At 47.9% G+C, this 27216-nt stretch overlaps 1 protein-coding gene and 1 long non-coding RNA gene across 2 annotated transcripts in view; one reads left to right on the top strand and one right to left on the bottom strand.

Moving 5' to 3' along the window:
* GLB1 (galactosidase beta 1) overlaps positions 1–27216 on the top strand; it is a 92820-nt gene that overhangs the window by 44267 nt on the left and 21337 nt on the right. Inside the window, exons 10-12 of the mRNA XM_051818535.2 lie at positions 532–644; positions 21983–22057; positions 24167–24256. Of these exons, the coding sequence (XP_051674495.1) occupies positions 532–644; positions 21983–22057; positions 24167–24256 (278 nt within the window). The remainder of the gene's footprint in view (positions 1–531; positions 645–21982; positions 22058–24166; positions 24257–27216) is intronic.
* Positions 10953–21987, bottom strand: LOC103350373 (uncharacterized). Its single transcript, XR_011388239.1, has 3 exons — positions 21167–21987; positions 13762–13910; positions 10953–12049 (listed from the first exon to the last, which is right to left on the bottom strand). It is a non-coding gene; the product is annotated as an uncharacterized lncRNA (long non-coding RNA).

The following is a 27216-nucleotide window of genomic DNA, read 5'->3' as shown; positions in this document are numbered from 1 at the left end:
CCTGGAGAGTTGTAACCTGAGACAGTCCAGCGGCCAGAGAGGTGGGAGCAGCCTGTGCTCCGGCAGCAGGAGGGATGCATGAGGGCCTTGGTCCCAGGGGGCATCCAGGAGGCACCGCGCAGCCCCCTCGGCCCCGGGTGAGCTGCATGGTGTCTGCTGTCATCGCCACTCTGCCGTGGTCCCCACTTAGTGTTCTGCTCCTTGGCCCAGGCACTGACTCCCCTCGGCCACACAGGTGGACATGGAAAAGATCAGGGGTCGCTGGGTGAATGGTGAGACGTGGGTCCTGTCAGAAACCATTTCCGGTTGCGATGTCAGCAGAGTTTTTGGGGAGCCTCGGGTTCCCAGCTTGTCCAGTGGAGGGGGCACCTCAGGGCTCCTGCAAGGGGCCGATCTGAGGTCCTCAGCCAGGGCCACGGTAGGAAGAAACTCCGTCTGTGAAGCGTGCGTCCTGAGGGCCCCTCTGCTGACAGTGCTGAGCCCAGGGCAGAGCCTGCAGGAGTAACTTCTCGGCACATTTTTGTCTTCTAGGGGCCAACACGCCCTACGCGCCGCAGCCCACGAGCTACGACTATGACGCCCCCCTGAGTGAGGCAGGGGACCTCACCGAGAAGTATTTTGCTGTGCGGAAGGTTATCGGGAAGGTGGGTGCGGTGGTGGGCTGGTCTCGGTCAGAGGCCGCCTGAACCCTGGTGGCTCTGCAGGCGGCACGGGCCTGGACGGCGAAGGGCATCGCCAGAGCCTTGGCCTCACCTGGTTGAGAGTGAGCTTACGAGGAAGTCACTCTTCTGATCTGCACACTTGTAAGACTGGGATGGCAGCTGCTGGTTGTGTTGCGAGGATTAAAAATCACGTATCTAAGCCATCCAGAACAGTCCCCGGCCCCTATGTGTCTAGGAAGCGGAGCCGTGACTAGTGTTGACCCTAAAAGTAGGAAAACACATGTCTACTGGAACAGCTGAAGTTGGTAGACATGTTCCATGGACACCCTGAAGCTTGTGGACCGTGGCAGCTATGCAAACGGTGTGCTCTTCCTGTTCCTGTTTGGGGAAAGCGATCACTGCTTCCCCCTCGCCTGCACCTGAGCTGCTTAGTCCCGCTGCTGAAGCACCTAACACGCCCAGGCGGGGTTTCCTGTCTCCGCTGTGGGTTAAAAAGAAACAAACCACAGTGTTTCTGCTCAGTCACCTGAGTTTTGAAGTTAAAAAACAAAGGGTTTTGGCCTAATAGTATGATTTTTTTAAATCTATGATGCAGTCTCAATTTTAAGTGTTAAAATGTATCCTGTGAAATATTTTGAACATCAAAAATATTATCTAGACTTAACCCTTAGATTTGTCTTGTCACATTTAACTTAGCAGATGTGCTGTCAAACTGTTGGTCGTGCTATTCTTTCATTATGAGTTTAATTTCTGCAGGAGGTACAGTAACGTCTCCTAGCCCTCTCGTGTGTTTATTCGTTTCAGTGTTCTGTTCCTATCTGTTTATTTCCTTCCTTTATTTGAAGCTTAGCTTTTACATTTTTTTTTTTTTTTTGAGGATTTATTTTATTTGAGAGGTTGAGAGAGAGCGAGACGGAGAGAGAGTTCCTCTGTCTGCTGGATCACTCCCCAGATGGCCACAGTGGCTGGACCTGGGTCAGTTCTGTTATTCACGAAGAGGTTGTTCCTGCAGATTCCTCGTGCGGCTCTGTCAGTGTTCAGGGTATGTTAATAGGAATGCAAGCTGAGAACCAAGTCCTTCGTTGTTCTGTGACCTTCCATCTCTCACAGTGCTTCCTGCCGTAACTTTTTTGTCTGTTATGAAATAATTGATTGCACTTACCTGCATTCCTACTGTTAGTATTTACCTAGTGTGTCTTTCCCAACACTTTAAGGTCAGTTTTTTTCTTTTTAAAAGATTTGTTTTATTTATTTGAAAGGCAGAGTGACAGGGGAGGAGGGGGGAACAGAGAGAGAGAAAGAGAGATCTTGCATCCGCTGGTTCACTCCCCAGATGGCTGCAATGGCAGAGCTGGGCCAGGAGCCAGGAACTCCATCCCGGTGTCCCACGTGGGTAGCAGGGGCCCAAATACCTGGGCCATCCTCAGCTGCTTTCCCAGGTGCATTAACAGGGAGCAGCCAGGACTCGAACCAGTGTACCATATGGTTTGCTGGGGTTGTAGGTGGTGGCTGTGCCCACTGTGCCACAATGCCAGCTCCAGACAGCTGAGTCTTTCAGATACCTAGTTTGAAGATTTGTATCTTTTTCACTGGTGCAGTTATTCATTCTCATTCACTGTAATTCTTGATACACGTTGATTGGTTTCAACCATCTCATTTTATAATTCCTATTTGTCCACCTTTTTTTTTCTTCCCTTGATTGCTCTCTTTTAGGTTGTTTGAGGCTTTTTTTTTTTTAAAGATTTTATTTATTTATTTGAGAGGTAGAGTTACAGACAGTGAGAGGCAGAGACAGAGAGAAAGGTCTTCCCTCCATTGGTTCACTCCCCAGATGGCCGCAATGGCCAGAGCTGCGCCGATCTGAAGCCAGGAGCCAGGTGCCTCCTCCTGGTCTCCCATGCGGGTGCAGGGCCCAAGGACTTGGGCCATCCTCCACTGCATTCCCGGGCCACAGCTGAGAGCTGGAGTGGAAGAGGGCCAGCCAGGACTAGAATCGGCGCCCATACGGGATGCTGGCACCGCAGGTGGAGGATTAACCTACTGCGCCACGGAGCTGGCCCCTGTTTGAGGCTTTTTTGATTTGTTTTTCTCATTTCTGAGTTCTAGTGTGGAAGTTCTTCACCACGCTTTTCTTTGTTGAGTGGTTATGCACAGAAGTGTAAGGTGCATACCTCCAGAGACACACAGCTCGTGCAGAATATGGCTCAGTGAGTTTATGCCAAGTGAATGCCACTCGGGAACCCAGGCGCCCAGACTCCTGTCTCGGGCCCCTTTCTGGTTGTCAGCACACGCCACTCCCCCCCAGGTTAACCGTGCTCCAGGACTGTCACAGATTGGCTTCGCTTTTGGGCTTTGTACGAATGGACTCCCTCTTACACATTCCTGCGTGCCTAACCTTCAGTTCCAGTTGCAGTAGTTTAAAACTAATCAGTAGGGTTGCTTCCTCTATATCCCTCTTTAACTCCAGGTGCCCCCCTCTTGCCGCATGTATAATTACTGTCATATGTTTTAGTCCTCTGGATGTTGCATATTTGAATTCTCTTTTTAAATGATCCTGTAAGATACTACTTTAAAGGTTTCAGATAGTCTTGAACTGTACCCACACAGTTCATTTCTTCACAAGTGGTTTTAACAAATATTTCCCAAGCACCCCCATTTGTCAGGTGAACTTTTATTGTTTTTTGTTTTTTTTTTTAAAGATTTATTTGAAAGAGTTACAGAGAGAGGTAAAGACAGAGAGAGAGGTCTTCTATCTGCTTGTTCACTCCCCAGATGGCTGCAACGGCCGGAGCTGCACTGACCCAAAGCCAGGAGCCAGGAGCTTCTTCCAGGTCTCCCATATGGGTGCAGGAGCCCAAGGACTTGGGCCATCTTCTACTGCTTTCCCAGGCCATAGCAGAGAGCTGGATCAGAAGAGGAACAGCCGGGACTAGAACTGGTGCCCATATGAGAGACTTGAAGGTGAACCCCATGGGATGTGCACAGAGAGAGGCTTCCAGGCAGAATTCAGCCAGTGACCAGGTGGGCAGGGCATGTCTAAGGACTCGCAACCAGGCCAGTGTGCCTGGAGCCCAGAGATGAAGAGGAGGGAGGTAGGCAGAGTCAGGGAGATCAGTCAGGAACTGTTCTCACAGGGCCTTGAGGCCATGATGAGCTTTGGCTTTCACTCTGAATGAAAGGCAGCCCCAGCAGCCCGGGCCGGGCCAGGCTGAAGCCAGGAGCCAGGAGCCTCTCTGGGTCTCCCACCTGGGTGCAGGGGCCCGAGCACTGGGGCCGTCTTCCACTGCTTTCCCAGGCCACAGCAGGGAGCTGGAGCTCAAGGGGAGCAGCCAGGACTAGAATCGGCACCCATGTGGGATGCTGGTGTTGCAGGCAGAGGCTTACCTGCTGTTCCACAGCGCCAGCCCCCTGGAAATTAATTTTCAAAGCAGATTTGTTTTCCCTCCCATCTATTGCCTTGTAACAAATTACCCTGAAACTTAGAGCTCAAAACAAAGCATGCGATGTATTATCTAATGCAGTTTCTGAGGATGAAGAGTCTAGGTACGGCTTAGCTGAACATTTGTCTACAGGTATTTTTTAGTTTATGTAAAAATATGTAAATTTTTTTTACAGTTTATGTAGATTTTTTTTGAATTTACATTTTTTTAACTTTTATTTAATGAATATAAATTTCCAAAGTACGATTTATGGATTACAATGGCTTCCCCCCCATACCGTCCCTCCCACCCACAACCCTCCCCTTTCCCACTCCCTCTCCCCTTCCATTCACATCAAGGTTCATTTTCGATTATCTTAATATACAGAAGATCAGCTTAGTATACATCAAGTAAGGATTTCAACAGTTTGCTCCCACACAGAAACATAAAGTGAAAAATAATAGATGATTTTTTTTAAATGATGATGAAATCAGATCAGACCTATTGTCATGTTTAATCCCAGTGAGAGTCAAGTTGGGAATTGATAATTTCTTTTTTTTTTTTTTTACAGAAGATCAGTTTAGTATACATTAAGTAAAGATTTCAACAGTTTGCACCCCCATAGAAACACAAAGTGAAATATATTGTTTGGGTACTCGTTATAGCATTAAATCCCAATGCACAGCACATTAAGGACAGAGATCCTACATGAGGAGTAAGTGCACAGTGACTCCTGTTGTTGACTTTACCAATTGACACTCCTGTTTATGGCATCAGTAGTCTCCCTATTCTCCAGTCATGAGTTTCCAAGGCTATGGAAGCCCTCTGAGTTCTCCGATTCTTATCTTGTTTAGACAAGGTCATAGTCAAAGTGGAGGTTCTCTCCTCCCTTCAGAGAAAGGTACCTCCTTCTTTGAAGACCTGTTCTTTCCACTGGGATCTCACTCGCAGAGATCTTTTGCCAGAGTGTCTTGGCTTTCCATGCCTGAAATACTCTCATGGGCTTTTCAGCCAGATCCGAATGCCTTTAGGGCTGATTCTGAGGCCAGAGTGCTATTTAGGACATCTGCCATTCTATGAGTCTGCTGAGTATCTCACTTCCCATGTTGGATCACTCTCCCCTTTATTTATTCCATCGGTTAGTGTTAGCAGGTACTAGACTTGTTTATGTGCTCCCTTTGACTCTTAGTCCTTTCATTATGATCAATTGTGAACTGAAATTGATCACTTGGACTAGTGAGATGGCATTGGTACATGCCACCTTGATGGGATTGCATTGGAATCCCCTGGTATGTTTTTAACTCTACCATTTGGGGCAAGTCAGCTTGATATATATATATATATATATATATATATATATATATATATATATGTATATATATATGTATATATATATATATATCAGTTTATGTAGATTTTTTATCAGCATTTTCAATAAATCTTTCCATGGTTGCATGATTTCCATACTTTCTTTTGAGAAATCCACTGTCATTGTCATTTTTGGTTCTTTGATAATAATAGGTCTTTTTTTCCCTCTAGTTTTTTTTTTTTTTTAAGAATTATTTTATTTGAAAGAATAGTTGCAGAGAGAAGTAGAGCCAGGGAGAGAGAGGTCTTCCATTCCGCTGGTTCACTTTCCAAATGACCACAATGGCCAGAGCTGAGCTGATCGGAAGCCAGGAGCCAGGAGCTTCTTCCAGGACTCCTGTGCAGATGCAGGGGCCCAAGGAGTTGAGCCATCTTCTACTGCTTTCCCAGGCCATAGCAGAGAGCTGGATAGGAAGAGGAGCAGCTGGGACTAGAACCAGCGCCCATATGGGATGTGGCACTGCATGCTGGGCTTTACCCACCATGCCACAGCACCAGCCCCCCTCTAGTTGCTTTTAAGATTTTCTTTTATCTTTGGTTTGCAGAAATTTTTCTATAGTGTACATAAGTGTACCTGTCTTTATATGCCTCTTGTTTGAGGATGTTTTAGTTTGCTAAGTCTATGGCATTATTTCTTTTGTAAGTTTTAGAGTATTATTGGCTATTACTTCATCAAATGTTATGTTGATCCCCAGTCCTACCCTGCCTCTTGGGATACCAATTATATTTGCGTTAGACCTTTTTACTGTGTTACATAGATCTCTTACATTCTTTTCTATTTTTTCCTATCTTTTTTTTTTTTCACTTTCCCATCCATTAGTCTAGTTTTTTTTTTTTTTTCCTGAGCTTTCTTCTGATTTACTAATCTTGTTTTCATCTATGTATGGGTTAATCCCATGTATTGAGATTTATCCATTTTTCACTTACAGAACTTCAGGTAGATTTTAAAAATTTTCAGTTCTCTGCTGAAATTTTCTATCTTGTTATATTGCATATGTTTATTACCATTCTTTTAAAGCTTTTTCATAGTGTCCCCAAATTAGGATGATATCTTAGAAGTCTGTTTCTTTGTTGTTTTATCTCTCTTTTTTTTTTTTTAAAGATTTATTTATTTATTTGAAAGAGTTACAGATAGAGAAGGAGACGCAGAGAGAGGGAGAGAGAAGTCTTCCATCTGCTGGTTCACTCCCCAGTTAGCCTCAATGGCCAGAGCTGTGCCTCTGTGAGGGCTTCTGTTGTGGTTCCCAACCGAGGCCTGATGTGTTTACCAGGGTTCTTCCTCCCTGATGGCCTCTGAAGTCCAGTTTCTGTCTTCCCAGCCTCATCAGACTCCCAGAAATTGTGTTCGGCCTTAGCCTCTCCACTGGCCTCTGTGAACTGACAAACACCACTCTGGGGAAGGGGAAACCAGCACTGAATTTCAGATTTATTTCTCATGCTGAGTACCCCCTCCTTTTTTTTTTTTTTTTTTTTTTTTTTTAAATTGTAACCACTTGACTTTTTTCTGTTTTGGTATCTGCCTCTGAACAGATACTTTAAAACATCTGGTCCGATGTTTCCCCAGGGAGATTTGTGAGCAGAAAGCTACTTTCGGAGGACTGCTTAACCCTAAGAGATGTCCCAGATCTTCCCGTGACTTGTTATCCAGAACTGCTCACACCTTCACAGCGTGGGACATGCGTTGCACAAGTAACTTTTCTGAGGCCTGTGGAGTTGCTTAATTATTATACATTCGTCTAGCACTTGTCTGACGGGTCCTGTGTTAAAGCATGAGTGCACCAGGGGCCTGCGTTGGAGGGGCTCACAGAGGAGATGAACTTACATTCTTCTTGTTAACATCCCTCTTCCTCCAGAGTTCTCCCAAAGAGAAACTGTTTTCTAGCAAAACTGGCCAACGTGCGATTTGGCTCTCTTAACACTTAACTTTGCCTTGGGAAATCACCCAGTGCTACGTGAGGGCAGAGTCACAGAGCGGAGAGACTGTGGAGAGGGATGCAACAACGTGCAGAGCTTGCCCCCAGCAAGGCGAGGTCCTCCCACCACGTCTGCACGGAGTGCCCTGCACTTCTCGGGGGACAATACGCACGAGTATTCACACTGCTGTTGGCGTTCACGTACCTCATTCTGAATTGTCAAGTTTGAGTTAGAACCTCCTCTGGAAATCTGTGCCGCTCATCCGCAGTCTCTGTGGACAGTGAGCTTGAGTAACCGTGGCAGTTGCCATTGCTGAGTTGGTCTTGTCCTGCCGTCCTGCTGGCCCCTGTCCAGCGTGCAGACCCAGAGGGTATCTGCTACAGAGACTGTGCTGTGAATACCAACAGCTTTCCCTAGGCCGGAGTTCACTTTCCATGTTTATTTTTGGTGTCTTTTATCAAATCAGCTAGAAATGCTGATTTATTTGAGTTGATTTTAGTGCCTGTAGACTTCTTTCTTTAAAAAAAAAAAAGAGTTTATATATTTATTTGAAAAGGAGTGTGAGAGAGACACAGAGAGGTCTTCCATCCACTGCCTCACTCCCCAGATGGCTACAAGAGCCAGATCTGGGTCAGACTGAAGCCGAGAGACAGGAAGTCTATCCTGGTCTCCTCCTTGGGTGGCAGGGGGCCAGGTGTTTAAAGTCGTTTATTTTCATTTTATTTGAAAGGAGGCAGAGTAATGGATAGAGATCTATCTGTTGGTTCACTTTCCAGAAGCCCACAAACAGCTGGAGCTGGGCTAGGCAAAAGGCAGAAGCCAGGAGCTCTGTGAAGGCCTCCCACATAGGTGGCAGGAACTCAAGGGCTTGGGCCGGCATCTGGTGCCTCCCAGGCACATTGCAGGAAGCCGGATGAGAAGCAGGGGTGGGATTTCATCCTAGGCGTTCTCATACCGGATGCGGGCATTCCAAGTGGTGGCTTAACCTGCTGTGCCCTGCGGACTGACCTCCTTTCACAAGCCAGCTGTGCTTGTTTACTTTCTAAAAAGATAAAGCATTGCATTGTAATTCACATACCACACCACTCATCCTTATAAAATCCACAATGTAATGTTTTCGATATGTTATTAATTTTTAAAATTATGGTGAAGTGTATATATGTGTATGTATGTATATAATGGGGTAGGTGTTTGCAGCAGTTAAGAGCTGCATCCCATATTGGAATGCCCGGGTCAAGTCCCACTCGTTCCTTTCTGATCCAACTTCCTGCCAGTGCACACCCTGGCAGGCAGCAGCTAATGGCTCAAGTGCTTGAGTCCCTGCCACCTGCATGGGAGACCCAGATGGAGCTCCCGTCTCCTGTCCTTAGCCTGGCCCAGCCCTGGCTGTTGCAAGCTTTGGGGAGTGAAGCAGCAGATTGAAAATTCCTCTCCACCTGTCTGTCTCTCTCCCCTCTGCTTCTTGAATAAGATGAAAATAAATACAAATTTAAATACATATATAATGAAATTTTCCAAATCAGCCCTTTTTAAAAACACAATTCAGGCCGGTGCCGCGGCGCACTAGGCTAATCCTCCACCTTGCGGCACCGGCACACCGGGTTCTAGTCCCGGTCGGGGCGCCGCATTCTGTCCTGGTTGCCCCTCTTCCAGGCCAGCTCTCTGCTGTGGCCCGGGAGTGCAGTGGAGGATGGCCCAAGTGCTTGGGCCCCGCACCCCATGGGAGACCAGGAGAAGCACCTTGCTCCTGGCTTCGGATCAGCGTAGTGCGCCAGCCGCAGCACCGGCTGTGGCGACCATTGGAGGGTGAACCAACGGCAAAGGAAGACCTCTCTCTCTCTCTCTCTCTCTGTCCACTCTGCCTGTCAAAAAATTAAAAAAATAAAATAAAAAAAAAGAAAGCAGCTGTGAGTCGACTCTGATGTCTGCTCAACCCCTGCTCAGGCTTCAAGAGAGAGCTGCTCTTCTTTCCAAAAAAAAAGGGGGGGGGGGATATAGTGAGGTCTATCAGTATTTCCTGCAATGCCCAGGTTAAAGAATCCCTACGTCAGCTGCTCTGTAGTTGGATTCCAAAGATGCCAGTAGCCGTTGTAAATCCTTCTGACGTTAGGAGACCCGTGACAGAGGAAAGCAACACCGGTCCTAAAGAAGCCTGCTGTTAACTCATGGCGCCTTTGCCAGTTTTACAGAAGCACGGCCGTGCTGGTCACACTGCTCGCACCCTCCCTTGGGGCATTCTGGATGCAGAAGGCGAGGTAGGCGGCTGGACGTGAGGCGACGGCGGGGCCAGCAGGGAGTGGAGGAGAAGCATAGTTAGGAGGTGAACTTGGCAGGACTTGGTGACTGACTCTGTGCAGATGTTGATCTGTACAGGTTATACCCTTAATTGGATAACCAGATGAGACCTGAGGTCAGCAACCAAGATGGGGGATTGCAGAGGAGGCACAGACACGGAGAGAGGGAAGCAGTTTCAGTTCTGGGCTGGTGCTGCTCACCGTGCCTCTGGGGACATCCAGGGGGAGGCATCTGTCCAGGAGCGACCAGCACTTAAGAGAAGCCCCAGGAGAAGGCTGCAGGATGGCACGGATGCCGGCGACATGAGTGGAGGTAGCGGCCCGAGTCCAAGGAGAGCCTGAGAATGCATGAGGTGAGCTAAGCGGAAGGCCAGTGGACTCAGCAAAAGACAAAGCAGGGATCAGAGAGAGCGGAACTTAGAAAGGAGACTACCAGCCCTCTGCTGTGGCCCGGGAGGGCAGTGGAGGATGGCCCAAGTGCTTGGGCCCTGCACCCACATGGGAGACCAGGAGAAGCACCTGGCTCCTGGCTTCGGATCGGCGCGATGCGCCAGCCACAGCGCTCCAACCGCAGCGGCCATTGCGGGGTGAGCCAATAGAAAAGGAAGACCTTTCTCTCTGTCTGTCTTTCTCACTGCCCACTCTGCCTGTCAAAAAAAAAGAAAAAAGAAAAAAGAAAGGAGACTTTAGAAATGATGCTCTCTACTTAGGTCCTGATAAACCCACCATAAAGTTGAGAAATTGTAAGTCAGACGGTTTGTGATTCAGTAGCTTATAAGTTACTGCATCTTTTTTTTTTTTTTTAATTTATTTGACAGGTAGAGATATAGATAGAAAGACAGAGAGAAAGGTCTTCCTTCCATTGGTTCACCCCCCAAAAAGGCCACCACGGCCAGTGCTGCGCCGATCCGAAGCCAGGAGCCAGATGCTTCCTCTTGGTCTCCCATGGGGTGCAGGGCCCAAGCACTTGGGCCATCCTCCACTGCACTCCTGGGCCACAGCAGAGAGCTGGCCTGGAAGAGGAACAACCAGGACTAGAACCCGGCACCCATATGAGATGCCGGCGCCACAGGTGGAGAATTAACCAAGTGAGCCACGGCACTGGCCCCAAAGTTACTGCATCTTAATGAGTGGCTGTATCCCTACCCCCATCCCCCCATTTTTTTCTTTGATACTTCAAGTCTGGAAGCGAGAAATGAGCTACTTATAAAAGATTCAGTGGACTCATTCTTTCCTTTTAAAAAGTACTTATTTATTTAAAGCATCTTTTAAACAGACATGTAAAAATAGGACTGACTTAAGGGGTACCATGTGGTATTTTGATCCATGTATTATTTGTGTAACGTTCAGTCAGGGTAAATATATCCACTTACTCAAGCATTTAGCGTTTTTTATGGTGAAAAATTCAAAATCCCATCTTCTAAGTTTTATTTTCTTGTTAAGAAATATGTAGTATTTTAACATTGTGTTTAGCCACTGCACTGTGCAGTAGAAACCCAGAACTTCCCACTGCCATCTGGCTACTACTTGGTTTCTGTAGTAACCTTGCACATCCAGTCGTCCCTCCTCCTTTCTGCAGCCTCTGGTAGCCCCCACTGCACTCTGCGGTCACCTGTGTTTTGGACTCCACGTGAGTGAGATTGCGTGGGCCTTGTTTTTCTGTGCTTGGCCCATTTCACTTAACAGAATGGTCTCCGTTTCCATCCATGCTGTTGCAAATGGCAAGAGTTTGTCCTTTTATGGCTGGGTAGTATTCCATTGTGTATAAGTACAAGGTTTGCTTTTTCCAAGCCAAACTGTATTCAGCTTTATTAAAGATTCTCTTTTTTAAAAAAGATTTATTGATTTGATTTGAAAGGGAAAGTTACAAAAGGCAGAGACACAGAGAAAGAGAAGTCTTCCATCCGTTGGTTCACTCCCCAAATGGCCACAATGGCCGGAGCTGCGCTGATCCAAAGCCAGGAGCCAGGAGCGTCTTCCAGGTCTCCCATGCAGATGCAGGGGCCCAAGCACTTGGGCCATCCTCCACTGCTTTCCCAGGCCATAGCAGAGAGCTGGGTTGGAAGAGGAGCAGCTGGGACTCAACCCAGTGCCCATATGGGATGCCGGCACTGCAGGCAGCGGCGTTACCCACTACGCCACAGCATTGGCCCCTAAAGATTCTTTAAAAAAAATTTTTTTTACTTATTTTATTTGAAAGGTAGCGTTACAGGGAGAGAGAGGAAGAGACAAAGAAAGATTCTTTTCATAAGCAATTATGACATTTCAGGCAGGACATGGGCAGACAGTCGTCAACAGTATGCGGCAGCATTCGGCTCCCTTCTTCAATGGACGACCCAAATCAGAAAGCCGCTGCAGAGCCCCAGGGAGCCTTCGTAGAGCCTTCATCATCCTGAACAGGGGGAGTTTGGAGTGAGGTTGACATTCGCATTTAGCATGTCGTTTAACAGCTTTTCAGAAGCTGACCCTGATCTTCAGGAAATGCAGTGAAAATGACAGAATTATCAACTGCAGATCCACCACCTGGAAACGGAACCCTTGCTTCTTGAGGGGCCCCTGGCAGTGGGGTCTCTGTGAAGTCCTGATTGCTTGTCACGCTGGTAACAAATTTTGGGAGCTCAGGTCCCAGCAGGTGTCTGGGTATAAGGGAGTTAAGTCTGTGCTGATGAAAGCGGACAAGGAGGAGGAAAAACTTCCTGCTAATGCACCTGGGAAAGCAGCGGGAGCGGGGGGGGAGAACCACCCAAGTGCTTGGGCCCCTGCACCCACGTGGGAGACCCGAAAGAAGCGCCTGGCTTTAGCCTGGCCCAGTGCCAGCCATTGCAACCATCTGGGGAATGAACCAAGGGATGGAAGATAGATTCATTCATATTCTCTCTCTCTCGCTCGCTCGCTCACTCGCTCTCACTTGCTTTCGCTCTGGCTCTCTTTCTTTAGAACTCTTTCAAATAAATAAATAAACCTTAAAAAAAGGGGGGGGGTAACTGCCCCCATGTGTAGCTCTGCCTGGCTCCTTCCTTCACCAAAGTCTTACAAGTGGGACGTGTGTGCTCTTCAGTCCATTCTGAGAATACTGTAGGTGTAGGTGGTGGACAGCATCCTTCAGGGAGGCGGACTCTTGGGACTGCTAAGCTGTGCTGAGTGCTGAAGGCCTCTGGCATCCCCTCACGTATGAAGCTTCAAGCAGGCAGAGCTCCTAACATTTGCATTTCTAAGGCAGCCTCTTTGGTGTGGGTAAAACTGAACCAGACATGGTTAACACTTTAACCTCGAGAATGAGCCACCAAGCTGTAGGCCAGTGCCCTCCTCCTTTCCAATTCTTTCTCTACAGGGGCGGTGATGAACTTATTTTTAGATGCCTTTGAATGACTTCAGACCCTTTTTGAGGGTTTTGTGTGTTTATCATAGGGATTCCAGCAGAGCTGAAAGTGCAGGTGGCCTTTCAGAGATGGTCAGTGTAGAGGCTAAGCGGTGGCCCAGGCCCTGGGCTAAGCCTGGGTGGGACAGCAGAGATGGGAGAACAGCCACAGTGATTTTCAGCGCTTATGGAGTTTGGGACTTGGTCTAGGATTAGTCCTCACTCTGGTTGTCCTTTATGGCTGGAATGGCATTGGCTCGGAGGATAGACACGAACTCCCTGCTGTCTCTTGCTGACCCACGTAATGGTTGAAACATGGGGTGCTATGCCTGATAATGACAGTTGAAGAAATGAATATTAATTAACAAACGTTAGGTAGTGTTTCTGTTTATTTGGAAGGCAGAGTGATAGGACAAGACAGAAAGAGATCTTCCGTCTTCTCTTTTACTCTTCACATGGCTATAACACCAGGGCTGGGCCAGACCAAAGCCAGGAGCCTGGCACTCCATCCCGGTCCCACATAGGTCCCATATAGCAGGGGACCAGAAACCTGGGCTGACATCCACTGCTTTCCCGAGCACGTTATCAGGGAGCTGGATTGGAAGTGAAGCAGCCAGGGCTCAAACAGTCACTCCAATATGAGATGCTGGAGTTGCAAGTGGTGGCTTCACCTGCTGCGCCACAGCAGTGGCCCCAGACAGTCTTCTAAGGTGCAGCCTTGTGCTCTGGCCTGGGGCCCCCGTTACCTCCACACTTGACTTGTACAGGCCGTCTCCCGGAGCTGTTGCCCTAAAACAGCCGTCTGATTGAGATGCCCGCCATGACTTGGTTCGCTGTCTTCTTCCAGTTCTGTCTTTCAGTTCTCCCCTTCTTCTTTTAGCTTTTTTCTTTTAAACTGTTTCAAATAATACAGAAAGACATAAAGAAAAGTTCAGTAGGCATACACAGATTCAATAATTTTTAACATCTTACCATGTGTAATTCATATACTTACACATTATTTTTCTTGAAAGGGATATTCATATCACATAGTATAGGATTCATGATAAAGATCACATAGTGAGAAAGTAAGGATATATTATTATGCAAGGGATGTAATTCAGTGAAGACAACACTTATAAGCATCTATATACCAAATTATCTGATGTCCATGCATTTTTATAACAGACACACACACATGATTCTACATATGAAAGACAGTGTATGAAGTTCATCTTTCTCTGTCTGACTTGTTTCACACAGCGTCATGAACTCCATTGTTGCGAATGTCAGTATTTGATTTTTTATGGCCGAGTAGTATTCTACCATGTATCTATGCCACGTTCTTTGTCCAGTCGCCCATTGATGAACAGTTAGACTGATTCCTGATGAACAGTTAGACTGATTCCGTGTCTTTGCTGTTGTGAACTGGGCCGCAGTGAACAGGAGAGTGCAGGTGTCTCATTCACCTGCTGACTTCACGTTCTTTGGATGTGTTCCCAGGAGTGGGGTGGCTGGGTCGTATGCTAGTCTTATTTTTAATTTTTTGATGGAACTTCCTACTGTTTCCCATGATGGGTAGATTGATTTACATTCCCACCAATACTGTATTAGGGTACCCTTTTCTCCACATCCTTGACAGCATGTGTTATTTTGACTTTTGGATAATAGCCATTCTCACTGGAGTGAGATGACACCCCATTGTGGGTTTGATTGCATTTCCCTGATGACTAGTGAACTTTTTTTTATGTGTGTGTTGGCCATTTATATTTCTTTTTAAAAATGTCTGTTCAGATCCTTTGCCCATTTCTTTACTGGATTCTTTGTCTTGTTGAATTTCTTGAGCTCCTTATAGATTCTGGATATTAACCCTTTATTAGATGCATAATTTCCAAATATCTTCACCCATTCTGTGTAGCGTCTCTTCACCTGGTGACTGTTGATTGTTTCCTTTGCTGCTCAGAAACGTCTTGGTTTGATGTGATCCCGTTTGTCTCTTTTTGCTTTTGTTGTCTGTGCTTCCGGGGTCGTACCCAGACTCGTTGTCTCTGCCAGTGTCTCGGAGTGTTCCCCCATGTTTTCCTCCAGTGGTTTCATAGTTTCAGGTCTTGCATTAGCTCCTTGACCCCATGTAAGGCAGAGGTCTGATTTCTAGCTCCGCACGTGGAAATCCAGTTTTCTCAGCACCGTCTGTTGAAGAGACTGCTCTTTCTCCAGGGAATGTTTTTAGCACATCTGGTTGTAGAGGCATGGATTCATCTCTGTGTTTCTCTTCTGTTCCATTGGTCTAGATGTCTGTTTTTATGCTGGTACTCTGCTGTTTGGGTCATAATAGCCCTGTAATTCTCCCTTCTTATACTTGACTCTGTGGCTTCACGATGGATCCGAATAAAATTCCGTGAATGGGACAGCACTGGGCCAGTACATCCTGTTCCCTCTTTATCCACCTGGAAAATGCAGAAAATGCAGACACACCTTCTGGGAGGTTTTTTTTTTTTGTTTTTTTTGTTTTTTTTTGTTTTTTTTTGTTTTTTTTTTTTTTTTTTTTCCCATTTCTCAGCGGAGTTAGCAACACAGGTCAATTGTTAATACACTTTTTTTTTTTTTAAGATTAAAAAAATTTTTGTTTTGAAATCTTAGAGATCTTCCCTCTGGTGCTTCACTTCCCAAATAGCCCCAACAGCCAGGGCTGGACCAGGCCGAAGCCTGGAGCTTCATCTGAGTCTCCCACATGAGTGGCAGGACACAAAGACTTGGGCAGTTTTCTGCTGCTTTCCCAGCTGCATTAGCAGGGAGGAGCTGGATCAGAAGTGGAGCAGCCGGCGGCTTAGCCCATTATGCCACAGCGCCAGCCCCTAGGACACATTTCTCACTCTCCAGACTAGGAGCTGTTTGTATCTCTAGTACCAAGCATAAAGTCTAACCAAAGTACCTTCTTTTTCTCTTTCTTTTCTAATTGTATTTTTTTGAAAGGCAGAATGAGAGACAGAGACAGAGAGCTCCCATCTGCCTATTGACTCCCCAGATGCTCCCAACCTTTGAAGCTAGGACAGGCAGCACAAAAGCCAGAAGTCAGGAACTTAATCCAGGTCTCCCGGAGAATGGCAAGATCCTAGTTATCTGGCCAACACCACCGCCTCCAGTAGGCTTTAAGAGGAAGCTGGGGTCAGAAGCCAGGACCAGAAGTGGAACCCAGGCACTCTGATGTGGGATATGGGCATCTTAACCACTGGGTCAAATGCCTAGTCCACAAAATATCTTCTTAATAATATTTCTTAGATGAATGAATGAAAAAGATTCAAATCTTGATGAAAGGAAGCCCGGTTGCCCTTGAAATCTACTGGATTCCTTGGGAAGAAGGCCACTTGCCATGTTAGATTTGCCCAGCTAAATAAGTATGATGAGAATCAATATTTATGATTGTCCTAAAAACATCATGAAAGGAGAAAAAAATGTTGATTTGTTTGAAAGATTGACAAAATGGGAGGGAGTGACAGAGAGAGAAAGAGAAATCTTCCATCTTCTGGTTTACTCCCCAAAAGGCTGTGACAGCCAGCTTTGGACCAGGCCAAAGCCAGGAGCCTGCAACTCCATCTGGGTCTCCCACAAGGGTAGCAGGGACCCCAGGTACTTGGGCCATTTTCCGTTGCCTCCCCAGGCACACTAGCAGGGAGCTAGATTGGAAGGGAGCAGCCGGGACTTGAACCGGCGCTCTGATAGGGGGTGTGATGTCACACGTGGCAGTGTAACCTGCTATGCCACATGGTGGCCCTTAAAGCAGAAATTATTCTGGAGAAACAAAGGTTTGGAATATTTATTTCTCTTCTGAATCATTAATTACCTGGCTAGAAGAATTGGATTCTGCTGTATGCTCAAACTAGTATCAGTGGGGAAAATTCACTAAAATGAAAATGAAAACAGAAAATTGCAGTAAATGGAATAGAAAGGTAAAGTCTTGCTTAATAGTTATATTGTAATGAGTTAAAAACATGGATTGGGGGGCTGGCACTGTGGCATAATACACTAAGACTTGCTTGCAGCATCTCATATGGGCACCAGTTAGTGTCCCAGATGCTCCTCTTCTTCTTCTTCCTTTTTTTTTTTTTTTTTTTTAACAGGTAGAGATATAGACAGAGAGAGAGAGAGAAAGGTCTTTCTTCCACTGGTTCAGTCCCCAAATGGCTGCTACAGCTGGTGCTGAACCGATCCGAAGCCAGGAGCCAGGTGCTTCTTCCTGGTCTCCCATGCAGGTACAGGAGCCCAAGCACCTGGGCCATCCTCCACTGCCTTCCCGGACCACAGCAGAGAGGAGCAACCGGGACTAGAACCCGGTGCCCATATGGGATGCCAGCACTGCAGGTGGAGGATTAGCTAAGTGAGCCACTGCACTGACCCCTGCTCCTCTTCTAATCCAGCTCTCTGCTTGTGGCTTGGGAAAGCAGTGGAAGATGGCCCAAGCATTTGGGCCCCTGCACTCATGTGGGAGACCCAGAAGAAGCTCCTGACTCCTGGCTTCAGATGAGCCCAGCTCCTGCCATTGCGGCCATCTAAGGAGTGAACCAGTGGATGGAAGACTTTTCTCTCTGTCCCTCCCTCTCTCTGTCTGTAACTCTACCTCTTAAATAAATAAAAAAATCTTTTTAAAAATTTGAAATAAAAAACACATGGATTAAATGTCAATATCCAAATAGATAATAAAAGACATAAATAAGTATGGATATTTGATGAAAAATTGTGTTACGCTATTTTGGGAGTCATACATACACAATTTTCATATCCTTAAACCTAGTCATTCTTCACTTGGGGAAAAATAAAACATTTTTTAAAAGGGTAATGCCACAGGCATGCGTATTTTCATCACAACATTTTTTTATAGCGAAACTGGAAATAATCCAATGCTTAACATAGAAAGGATGGTTATATAAATTGTCATAGCCATTTTTTTCTTTTTTTAGTTTTTATTTATTTTTATGATTTATTTATTTATTTATTTGAAAGGCAGAGTTACAGAGAGGCAGAGGCAGAGAGAGAGAAAGAAATCTTCAGTCCACTGGGTCACTCCCTGATGGCCGCAACAGCCGGAGCTGCACCCATCTGAAGCCAGGAGCTTCTTGCAGGTCTCCCACGCAGGTGTAGGGACTGAAGCACTAGAGCCATCTCCCACTGCTTTCCCAGGCCATAGCAGAGAGCTGGATCAGAAGTGGAGCAGCCGGGACTAAAATTGGCACCCATATGGGATGCCAGCACTGCAGGTAGCAGCTTTACCCGCTACACCATAGTGTCGGCCTCCGTCATAGCCATTTAAAGCACTATGATATGCAATTGGTAAAATTTTTGTTAATATTTGGCCATGCCAAAAGTGTTCTTGGTAAATGGTGATAGGAAATTATAAAACTATCTTTTAGATTTACATTAGGTGGGTGTGTAATGAGAAGGTCTAAGAGGGAAAATGGAAAAGAAGATTTTGTAGGGAATTTGGAGTGTTCTTGGAATTCTGGGTCAACGCACCCTCTGTCGTTAAAACAGTAAAGGAGGTTGGAGCCGGCGCTCTGATGCAGCAGGTTAAAGCCCTGGCCTGAAGTGTTAGCCGGTTCTAGTCCCGGCTGCTCCTCTTCTGATCCAGCTCTCTGCTATGGCCCGAGATAGCAGTAGAAGATGGCCCAAGTCCTTGGGCCCCTGAACCCGCATGGGAGACCCAGAAGAAACTCCTGGCTCCTGGCTTCGGATCAGCGCAGCTGCAACCATTACGGCCACCTGGGGAGTGAACCATCGGATGGAAGACCTCTCTCTCTATCTCTACCTCTCTAATTCTGTCTTTCAAATAAATAAAGTAAATCTTAAAATATAAAAAAAACAGTAAAGGAGGTGAGATAGAGCTGTAAAAATAGCAGTCGAGTTGGAATCACAACATATCACCTCCTGCACATGTCTTTTTTTTTTTTTTTTTTGACAGAGTTAGACAATGAGAGAGAGAGAGAAAGGTCTTCCTTCGTTGGTTCACCCCCCAAATGGCCACTACGGCCGGAGCTGCGCCAGTCCGAAGCCAGGAGCCAGGTACTTATCCTGGTCTCCCATGGGGTGCAGGGCCCAAGCACCTGGGCCATCCTCCACCGCACTCCCAGGCCACAGCAGAGAGCTGGAGTGGAAGAGGAGCAACTGGGACTAGAACCTGGTGGCCATATGGGATGCCGGCACCGCAGGCAGAGGATTAACCAAGTGAACCATGGCACCGGCCCCATCTTTTTTTTTTTTTTTTTTTTTTTTTTTTAAGATTTTATTTATTTTTTTGACAGGTAGAGTTACAGGCAGCGAGAGAAAGAGAGAAAGGTCTTCCTTCCGTTGATTCACCCCACCAAATGGCTGCTACAGCCGGCGCTGTGCTGATCTGAAGCCAGGAGCCAGGTGCTTCCTCCCGGCCTCCCATGTGGGTGCAGGAGCCCAAGCACTTGGGTCATCCTCCACTGCCTTCTGGGCTGCAGCAGAGAGCTGGACTGGAAGAGGAGCAACTGGGACTAGAACCCGGGGCCCATATGGGATGCCGGCACCGCAGGTGGAGGATTAGCCAAGTGAGCTACAGTGCTGGGCCTATGTCCTTCTTTTTTATTATTATTTATGGTATTTGTTTTATTTGATTGGCACAGAAACCGACTCCTTCACTGATTCACTCTCCAGATTCCCACAGCACCCTGGCCCGGAGCTGGGATCTGGCTCAGTCCCGGTCTCCCACGTGGGTGCAGGCACCCAGCTACTTGAACCATCACCTGCTGCCCCCCAGGGTGCACATTAGTGGGAAGCGGAAACCAAGTGCTCCGACGTGACATGCAGGCATCCCAGCCAGCACGTTGGCCGCCACCCCAGCACAGAGGATTTGAGCTGTGCCGATGATGTCGAGGGGTATGTTGGTATGGGGTGAGCTCAGGGAAGGTGCAGATAAAACAATCTTGTCTTAGAAATGTCGCCACAAAGGACAATGTCCCAATTACTAGTAGTAAAAATTAAATGTATGAGGGTGCTATTTTAAAGTATAAGAGTAACCAGTAGAGAAACTGAAAATGCTGATATGACCATTTGGCAACACAGAAGAATGATCCGAGGTGGGGTAATTGAGCTACACCTCACATATTAATAAAAGCAATATAACGTTTTAGCTAATCAGATTGGAAGTAGCTGCGTATTATTTAGAGATCAGAGATGTAAAAGTAGGAAGAATTAAGTTATTTTAAAGTAGTCGCCTCTGCAGAATAGAACTAAGAGAAGGGGCAGGCAGCTGGCTGAGTGGCAGGGACTCTGGTTAGTGTTCCCAGCTCCCAGCGCTAGCCTCAGCCCAGTCCAGCTGTTGCAGGTACTTGGGAAGGAAGCCAGCAAACAGGAGCTCTCTGTTTCTCGCTGTTTCTGTCTCCACCTCTCAAATTTAGAAAACAGAGAAAATGGAGGCAGGAGACTTCTGCTTCTCATTGCAATAGGCTTTTCTCTTAAATTAATTATTAGTGTTACCACTTTTATTTTATTCAAAAGATTTATTTATTTATTTATTTGAAAGGCAGAGAAGCAGAGGGAGAGAGCAAAATCTTCCATGCAGTGGTTCACTCCCCAGATGGCCGAAATGACGAGCTGTGCCGATCCGAAGTCAGGAGCCAGGAGCTTCTTCCAGGTCTCCAACGTGGGTGCAGGGACCCAAGCACTTGGGCCATCTTCTACACTTTCCCAGGCCACAGCAGAGAGCTGGATTGGAAGAGGAGCAGCTGGGAGTCGAACCCGTGCCCATAAGGGATGCCGGCACTGCAGGCGGCAACTTTACCCACTCCACCACAGTGACAGCCCCTGTTATTACTTATAAAAAGGAGAAAACAAATCGAAGTAAGCAGGGTGAGGACTTGGAGCCGTTGTTAATGCTGCCGGGAATACCTGATCCCATGCTGGAATGCCCTGGCGCCGCGCCAGATCCCAGCTTCCTGCGATGTGCACCTGAGACGCAGCGGGCAGTGGCTCAAATGCTTGAGTCCCTGCCCCCCACCCGGGGACGTTTCCAGCTCCTGGAGTCACAGGCATTTGGGGAAGAAACCACTGGATGGGAGATCTCCATCTCTCTGGCTTTCAAATAAAAATAAATAAATTAGCAAAAAAAATCCTAAAAAAGAAAAAAGGATTGTGAGAGATCACAGTAGAACCTACCTGGAGATGCCAGAGGGCCACAGGCTTTTCCAGGTCCTGCGTCGAACACACAGACCTGCTGAGTCCATAAAGTGTGTGTGTGTGTGATTGATTTAGTGTTTAATAAGGTTTTCTATTTATTTATTAACTATTTAAAAACTTCAGAATTCCAGAAATGTTGCAAGGATAAAAACAGCACCAGGAGTTTTCTCTGTTGCTCACCCAGCTTTACGCAAGTCCACATTTCCTTCCGTTGGCGTCATCATTTGTGCCCATCCTCTCTCTCCTTCTCCCCCTCTCTCCCTCTGTTATCTGAACCACTGGCTGCACTGTGAGCCTTTGCCCTTCATATGGCTAATGTTTATGAAGCAACACAGCAGACATAAAACATACATGTGCAACTTCATTCTGCATTTTGTTAAACGTGTGGAAACGCCGTCTGTAAGCACCGTACGTCTGCGCTGACGCAGGAGTCCCAGAGCGCTGAGCGTTGTCCTACGCAGGGCCATGGCCTGGAGCTTGTTTCACCACATACCTTTCTCCTGTCTTCCCCACGTCCCAGTCTTCTGTGTTCACTCTCCTTCTCTTTACTTGTTTTTCCATTTTTGTTTTGAAGTTCTCTGTTCTAGCATGATTTGGATGATTCCTGGAGCTGAAAACAGACACGGACTTCGAGGTCAGAACTACCAGCTGCTGTTTTGGAAGAAGTCCTTTGTTCCTTTGCTTTCCAGAGATCACTAGTACTGTGTTAGAGTCTTTGATCTCGTGTTTGGTAATGAATGCTATGGGTGTGTTCCTGGGTGTAACAGCCTGTCTCTTTTCCATTCCGCCTGATAGTTTGTAGCGTTACCAGAAGGTCCCATTCCTCCATCCACACCAAAGTTTGCATATGGAACAGTCCCGTTGAAAAAGGTAAGAAAACAGAATAACAACACCAAGATTGCACTGGCGGTGAGGAGGGGGGAGAAGTATCACGCTTGGGGATTGATTCATGATCTTTCTGTGAATGCATTTTCTGTGGGGATGGCTAATATTTCTGGGAAGATGATGAGGTGAGAGATGAGGAGGCGTGTGCATGTACTGATGGGGTGAGCCACTGGGGCGTGAACAGGAGTAGGCGGCGTCTTACACTGTCTGGGTCACTGGGTTCAGTTATCGTTGTTGAAAGCACCATCAGAAAACTTTGTCCAAACAGCGTGCCACCTCCTTCTGGCAGGCAAGACTGCCGTGGTTCACCTTTTTTTTTTAAGGGTTTCCGAAAACCACAGGCACTTTGATGGGTCCCTGCCTTCAGTTATATACTCCCTTCCATCTCAAAACCATGTCCTAATTTTTGTGATCCATCGTTCACATGGTACGTGGGGCATCAGCGGAGAAAGCTAGTTGAGTCTTGCATAGGAGAGAAGAGAGCTCTCGCGTCGTGGAGGAGGTGATGTAAGCCAAAGCCCATTTGTTTTGACCTTCTGTGTCTTCAGGTTTTCCCCTTACGCAGTCCCTAACTCCTACATGATTTCATTCACAAGAAATAAAAAACACAGTTACTATTTCTTCAGAATCTTGTGCTTCTAAAATAGCATCGTAAGTTTTTATCTTAAAGCAAAATGCCAAACATCATGGTTGAATTTTTTCCATTCGAGAAGCCCTCTGACATTCTGGTTCATTGGCTGAGCTCTTGTAACATTTTCCACCTAACATCAGATAGATGGGCCACACTCTACAAAGACTGTGGTTTCTGGCTGATAGAATCTTTAGCTAATCAAACTTTAATCACACTTGTGAAGGGAGCTCTTTCTATTTGTGCATTGCCATAGCTACTTGAGAAGAAAGTTTGGTTGGTCGGTTTTAGAGCTGGGAGTAGTTTTTTCTTGGGGGGAACAGAAAATAACTCAGCGATTCAAACAGCATTGCAGAAACAAGGTAGTTCAGTACCAGAAGCGTGTTCTGTATTCCATAAAGGACAGTTGCATGAACAGGAACAGCTTCCCACTGTTAACTGAATGTCACTTTCAAATAGCAAATCAGCATGTAACTGAAACACATGCATGCAGGACAGTTATACAGAACAAAAGCTTCTAGCATTTTCCTTCAGTTGTCTGGGAGGGTGAACACCCAGGCTCAGTGGCCGTCTCGATGGAATTGTTACTGAGGTTTTTCTTCCTCAGTGCTACACACCAGCAAGGTAACCACGCAGTGTTTATAAAATCGCTAGCCAGTATTGGGCCCTGGAAAACTCTGGACTTCGGAGCCAGTCCTAACTGCAAATCCTGGCTCTGCACGTCTCAGCTGGCCTCGGAGTCGCTGTTCCCGCTTCTCTTCATGGGCCGCACTTCCCAGGGCCTCCCTGCGAGTTGCGGGGCTTCGCCACGGCGGCGCAGGCCCCGTCACACCTGGAGCAGGTGGCATGCACTGGCTGGCAGCTGCTGCTCCTCCTGCGACAGCTGCATCAGAGGAGGCGTCCTGGGAGCCTTTGAACACAGTGCGCGCCTACAGGTGTCTGCTGGGCACTGGGTGCTGAGGGTCAGCACACACATCTCCCCACGGGGAGCCGATCATCTCAGAGACAGACAGCTGGTGAATGAGCAGGGCGTGGGAATTACGCTCTGGATGAGCACAGAGGAGGGCGGAGTAACTGTGAAACTGTTGCAATAAAGAGAAGCTGTCAAAGCACCGCTGACCTAGTGTGGTATCATTTGTCTTCAGTTACTGCTTTGGCTTCGTGTAGCTACTTGGGAGTGAGTGTGGGGAGGCTTATCAGAGGCAGCAGCCCCGGGCACTTGGTTTTGGTCCATGTTAAGGACCTTTTCTGTTTTCTCTGAGCAGGTGTATTTCTGAATAGCCAAGTCTGGAACTTCCTTCATTCCTGCCGTCATTTATAGTGTTTGGGACTCGGGGTAGATTGGGGGACTGGGAAACTATGCGGGATAGAGTTTGAAAGATTTGAGTGTGTGTAGGGGTTAGGTCACATCCACTGGTGTGTCGTGTGCTCCGTGTGACAAGCAGTGAACGCTCTTCTCTCTTCAGTTAAGGACAGTGGAGGCGGCTCTGGATGTCCTGTGTCCCTCGGGGCCCATCAGCAGTGTTTACCCCCTGACGTTTACCCAGGTGAAACAGGTAAGCCTACCGAGGTGACGCGTCGCCTTTCTCCCGCTGGCAAAACTGTGCTTTCTGCACCGCTCTGCCACGCCGTTTCTGCCGCAGGGACCCACGTGGTGAGCAAGTGTGCCGGGTCCCAGGTGCACGGAGCCGTTCTTCCCTCGCTCACCTGGGAAGCAGCTCAGCCTGCACGAGCCAGAGACTGAGTGCATGGATTGAGCTAGTGAGAGCTTGCAGCTGGGCGCCAGTAAAACCCACTGTTGTAGCGTTCACAGAACACGGTCAGTCACGCCTGTGCCTGTGCGCGGAGAGCTTGAAGCGCTGGAGGGTGTGTTCTCTGGTTTCTTAGAAATCCCGTTTCCTGCTTCTGACGAGACCAGAGCACACAGCACATCCTTACTTCAGTGGTTTTATCTCCAAGGCCTGCCCCTTCTTTGTTTTACAATGTTTTACAGTCTCCTGTTCCATCTGTATTTTATAATGATTTTACCAATTTGGGGGGGAATTTCAAACCTAAAAAAGCTGGCATTCAGCCTAGTGGTGAAGACGCCCACATTGCCAGTAGAAGTGCCTGGGGTCAGTAACCACCTGCCTCTCCTGACTCCAGCTTCCTGCCAGCGCGCCCTGGGGGACAGCGGGGGATGGCTCAGGTCAGTGGTCCTGGCCACAATGTGGGGGACTGGATTGATTCCCCGCTCCAGGATCCAGCCCTGGCCAAGCCCCCACTGTTGCATTCGGGGAGTGAATAAACCAGCAGCTGGGAGCCCTCCCTGCCTCGCTGCCTCTCAAGTAAGTGAGAACACAGGTTCCAGCAAGAGCGCCAAGAGCAGTCGCGTCCCAGACTCGACCGCTAAGCCTCGTTTGCTTTTTTCTCCACGTGCGCATCTTCTCTGACCCTGTGAGTGAGTCGTGAGCATCACCCCCAACATCACAGCGTGTGTCTTTTTTTTTTTTTTTTTTTTGACAGGCAGAATTAGTGAGAGAGAGAGAGAGACAGAGAGAAAGGTCTTCCTTCCGTTGGTTCACCCCCCCAAATGGCCGTTATGGCTGGCGCACTGCGCCTATCCGAAGCCAGGAGCCAGGTGCTTCTCCTGGTCTTCCATGGGGTGCAGAACCCAAGCACGTGGGCCATCCTCCACTGTACTCCCTGGCCACAGCAGAGAGCTGGCCTGGAAGAGGGGCAACCGGGACAGAATCCGGCGCCCTGACCGGGACTACAACCGGAGTGCCAGTGCCACAGGCAGAGGATTAGCCTAGTGAGCCATGGCGCTGGCCAGCATGTATCTTTTTTAAAAATATTTATTTATAAATTTAGAAGATAGAGGCAGAGAGAAAGATCTTCCATCCACTGATTCACTCTTCAAATGGCCACAACAGCCAGAGCTGGGCAAATCTGAAGCCAGGAGCCTCTTCCAGGTCCCTCACACAGGGTCTCCATCTGGGTCTCCCAGAGCGTGGCAAGGGACCCAAGCACCTGGGGCCATTCTCCACTGCTTTCCCAGGTGCATTAGCAGGGAGCTGGATCAGAAGTGGAGCAGCCGGGACTCGAACCAGCTCCCACATGGATGCTGGCATCTCCGGGGAGAGTGAACCCACTGTGTCACAGCTGCAGCCCCACACATGGCATTTAGTCAGAAAACCGCTTCACTCTTCCTCCATCTGAACCTGTTGCTAAGTCTGTCTCGTGACATGGACATTTTTAAAGAGTTTTTGGGCTGCTTGTAGACTGTCCCTCACTGATGAGTCTGGGATGTTTTGCCAGGAACACAACAAGGGGACATGTCCTTTTCAGGGCACCGTGTCAGGGAACTCAGAACCACTGAGATCCCAGCCCATTTCTGGAAGTAGAAAGCTACCTGGGTCTTCTTTGCTCTCCTGTGGAGGCCGCCTTCTAGGAGCAGCCTGACATAACCAGTCTTCGCTCTGCCCTCAGAACATTCATGGAAATGGGTGTTAGGAAAGCCTTATCCATGAGTCTCTCTAAAAATGCACCAACATCATCTTTCAATTCCACTTTTCCACGAGCGTTTTAAAGCGCCCTTGTATTCTGCCTCCAGTTACTGTTTTTTACCCTTTTGATTCCATCCCATCCGTTCCATTTTGTGATCAACAGAAAGGACACACGAGGGTGCACACTTGTTCGCCACCACTGGCTGGGTTCTGCAGTCCGAGTGGACCCTGCTGTGCGTCTGTCCTCGCCTGGCTGGTGGGCTTACTTCACCCCACAGCTGTGGGGATTGCAGACTCGACCAGGGTGCAGAGCTTGGAGCCCGGGAGTGGAGGCCCGGCGCCCCTGGAAGCCCTAGTGCTGTTCTTTCTCGTACCCCTTCCGCCTCCTGACCTTTGGCCAAGGCAGGGCTCGCCGGTTACATGTGGCTCCCTGCGGCGTCTCCCTGCCTCCTCCCACCCCTGCACCAGGAGCACCGTTGCTTCTGCTCCCTTCCTGGAAGCCCTGCAACCTGTGAGCTAGGACTGATCCCTTTGCTTTTAAAAACAAGTAACAGGTGGGGCTGAGAGGGAGGGAGATGGGAGGGGTGTGTTGCACACAGAGGTGTGGTAAGGCTGGCAGCGGGTCTTGTGCTCAGCAGGGCAGGAGGGTGGCCTGGTGTCTCCTGGGTTCTCCCGCATCCCTTCCGCAGTTGAGGCCCTAGAAGCAGGGCTGTCTGTGCTCCATGCTGGGTCCAATTCGGATTCGCCTTTGCAGCAGGTGTCCTGGCAGAGGCCCTGTGATGCCGTGGGTGCTGAGGCCTCCCTTCTGGACCAGGGATGTCGGCCTCTAGGAATATTCTCTGACCCAGCATTGGTTAACTCCCTGGTCCCTGTCTTGCCCCTGCTGCTTCACTTTAGGTCATTGCTTAGTTTCTTTCTTTAAAAAAAATAAATGATTTATTTACTTGAAAGGCAGAGTTACAGAGACAGAGGGAGAGACAGGAAGAGATCTTCCATCCTCTGGTTCCCTCCCCAGAATGTCCAGGTCT

This window comes from Oryctolagus cuniculus, chromosome 4 (assembly GCF_964237555.1).
Source record: "Oryctolagus cuniculus chromosome 4, mOryCun1.1, whole genome shotgun sequence".
NCBI lineage: Eukaryota > Metazoa > Chordata > Mammalia > Lagomorpha > Leporidae > Oryctolagus > Oryctolagus cuniculus.
This window is presented reverse-complemented; position numbering and strand designations above follow the sequence as displayed.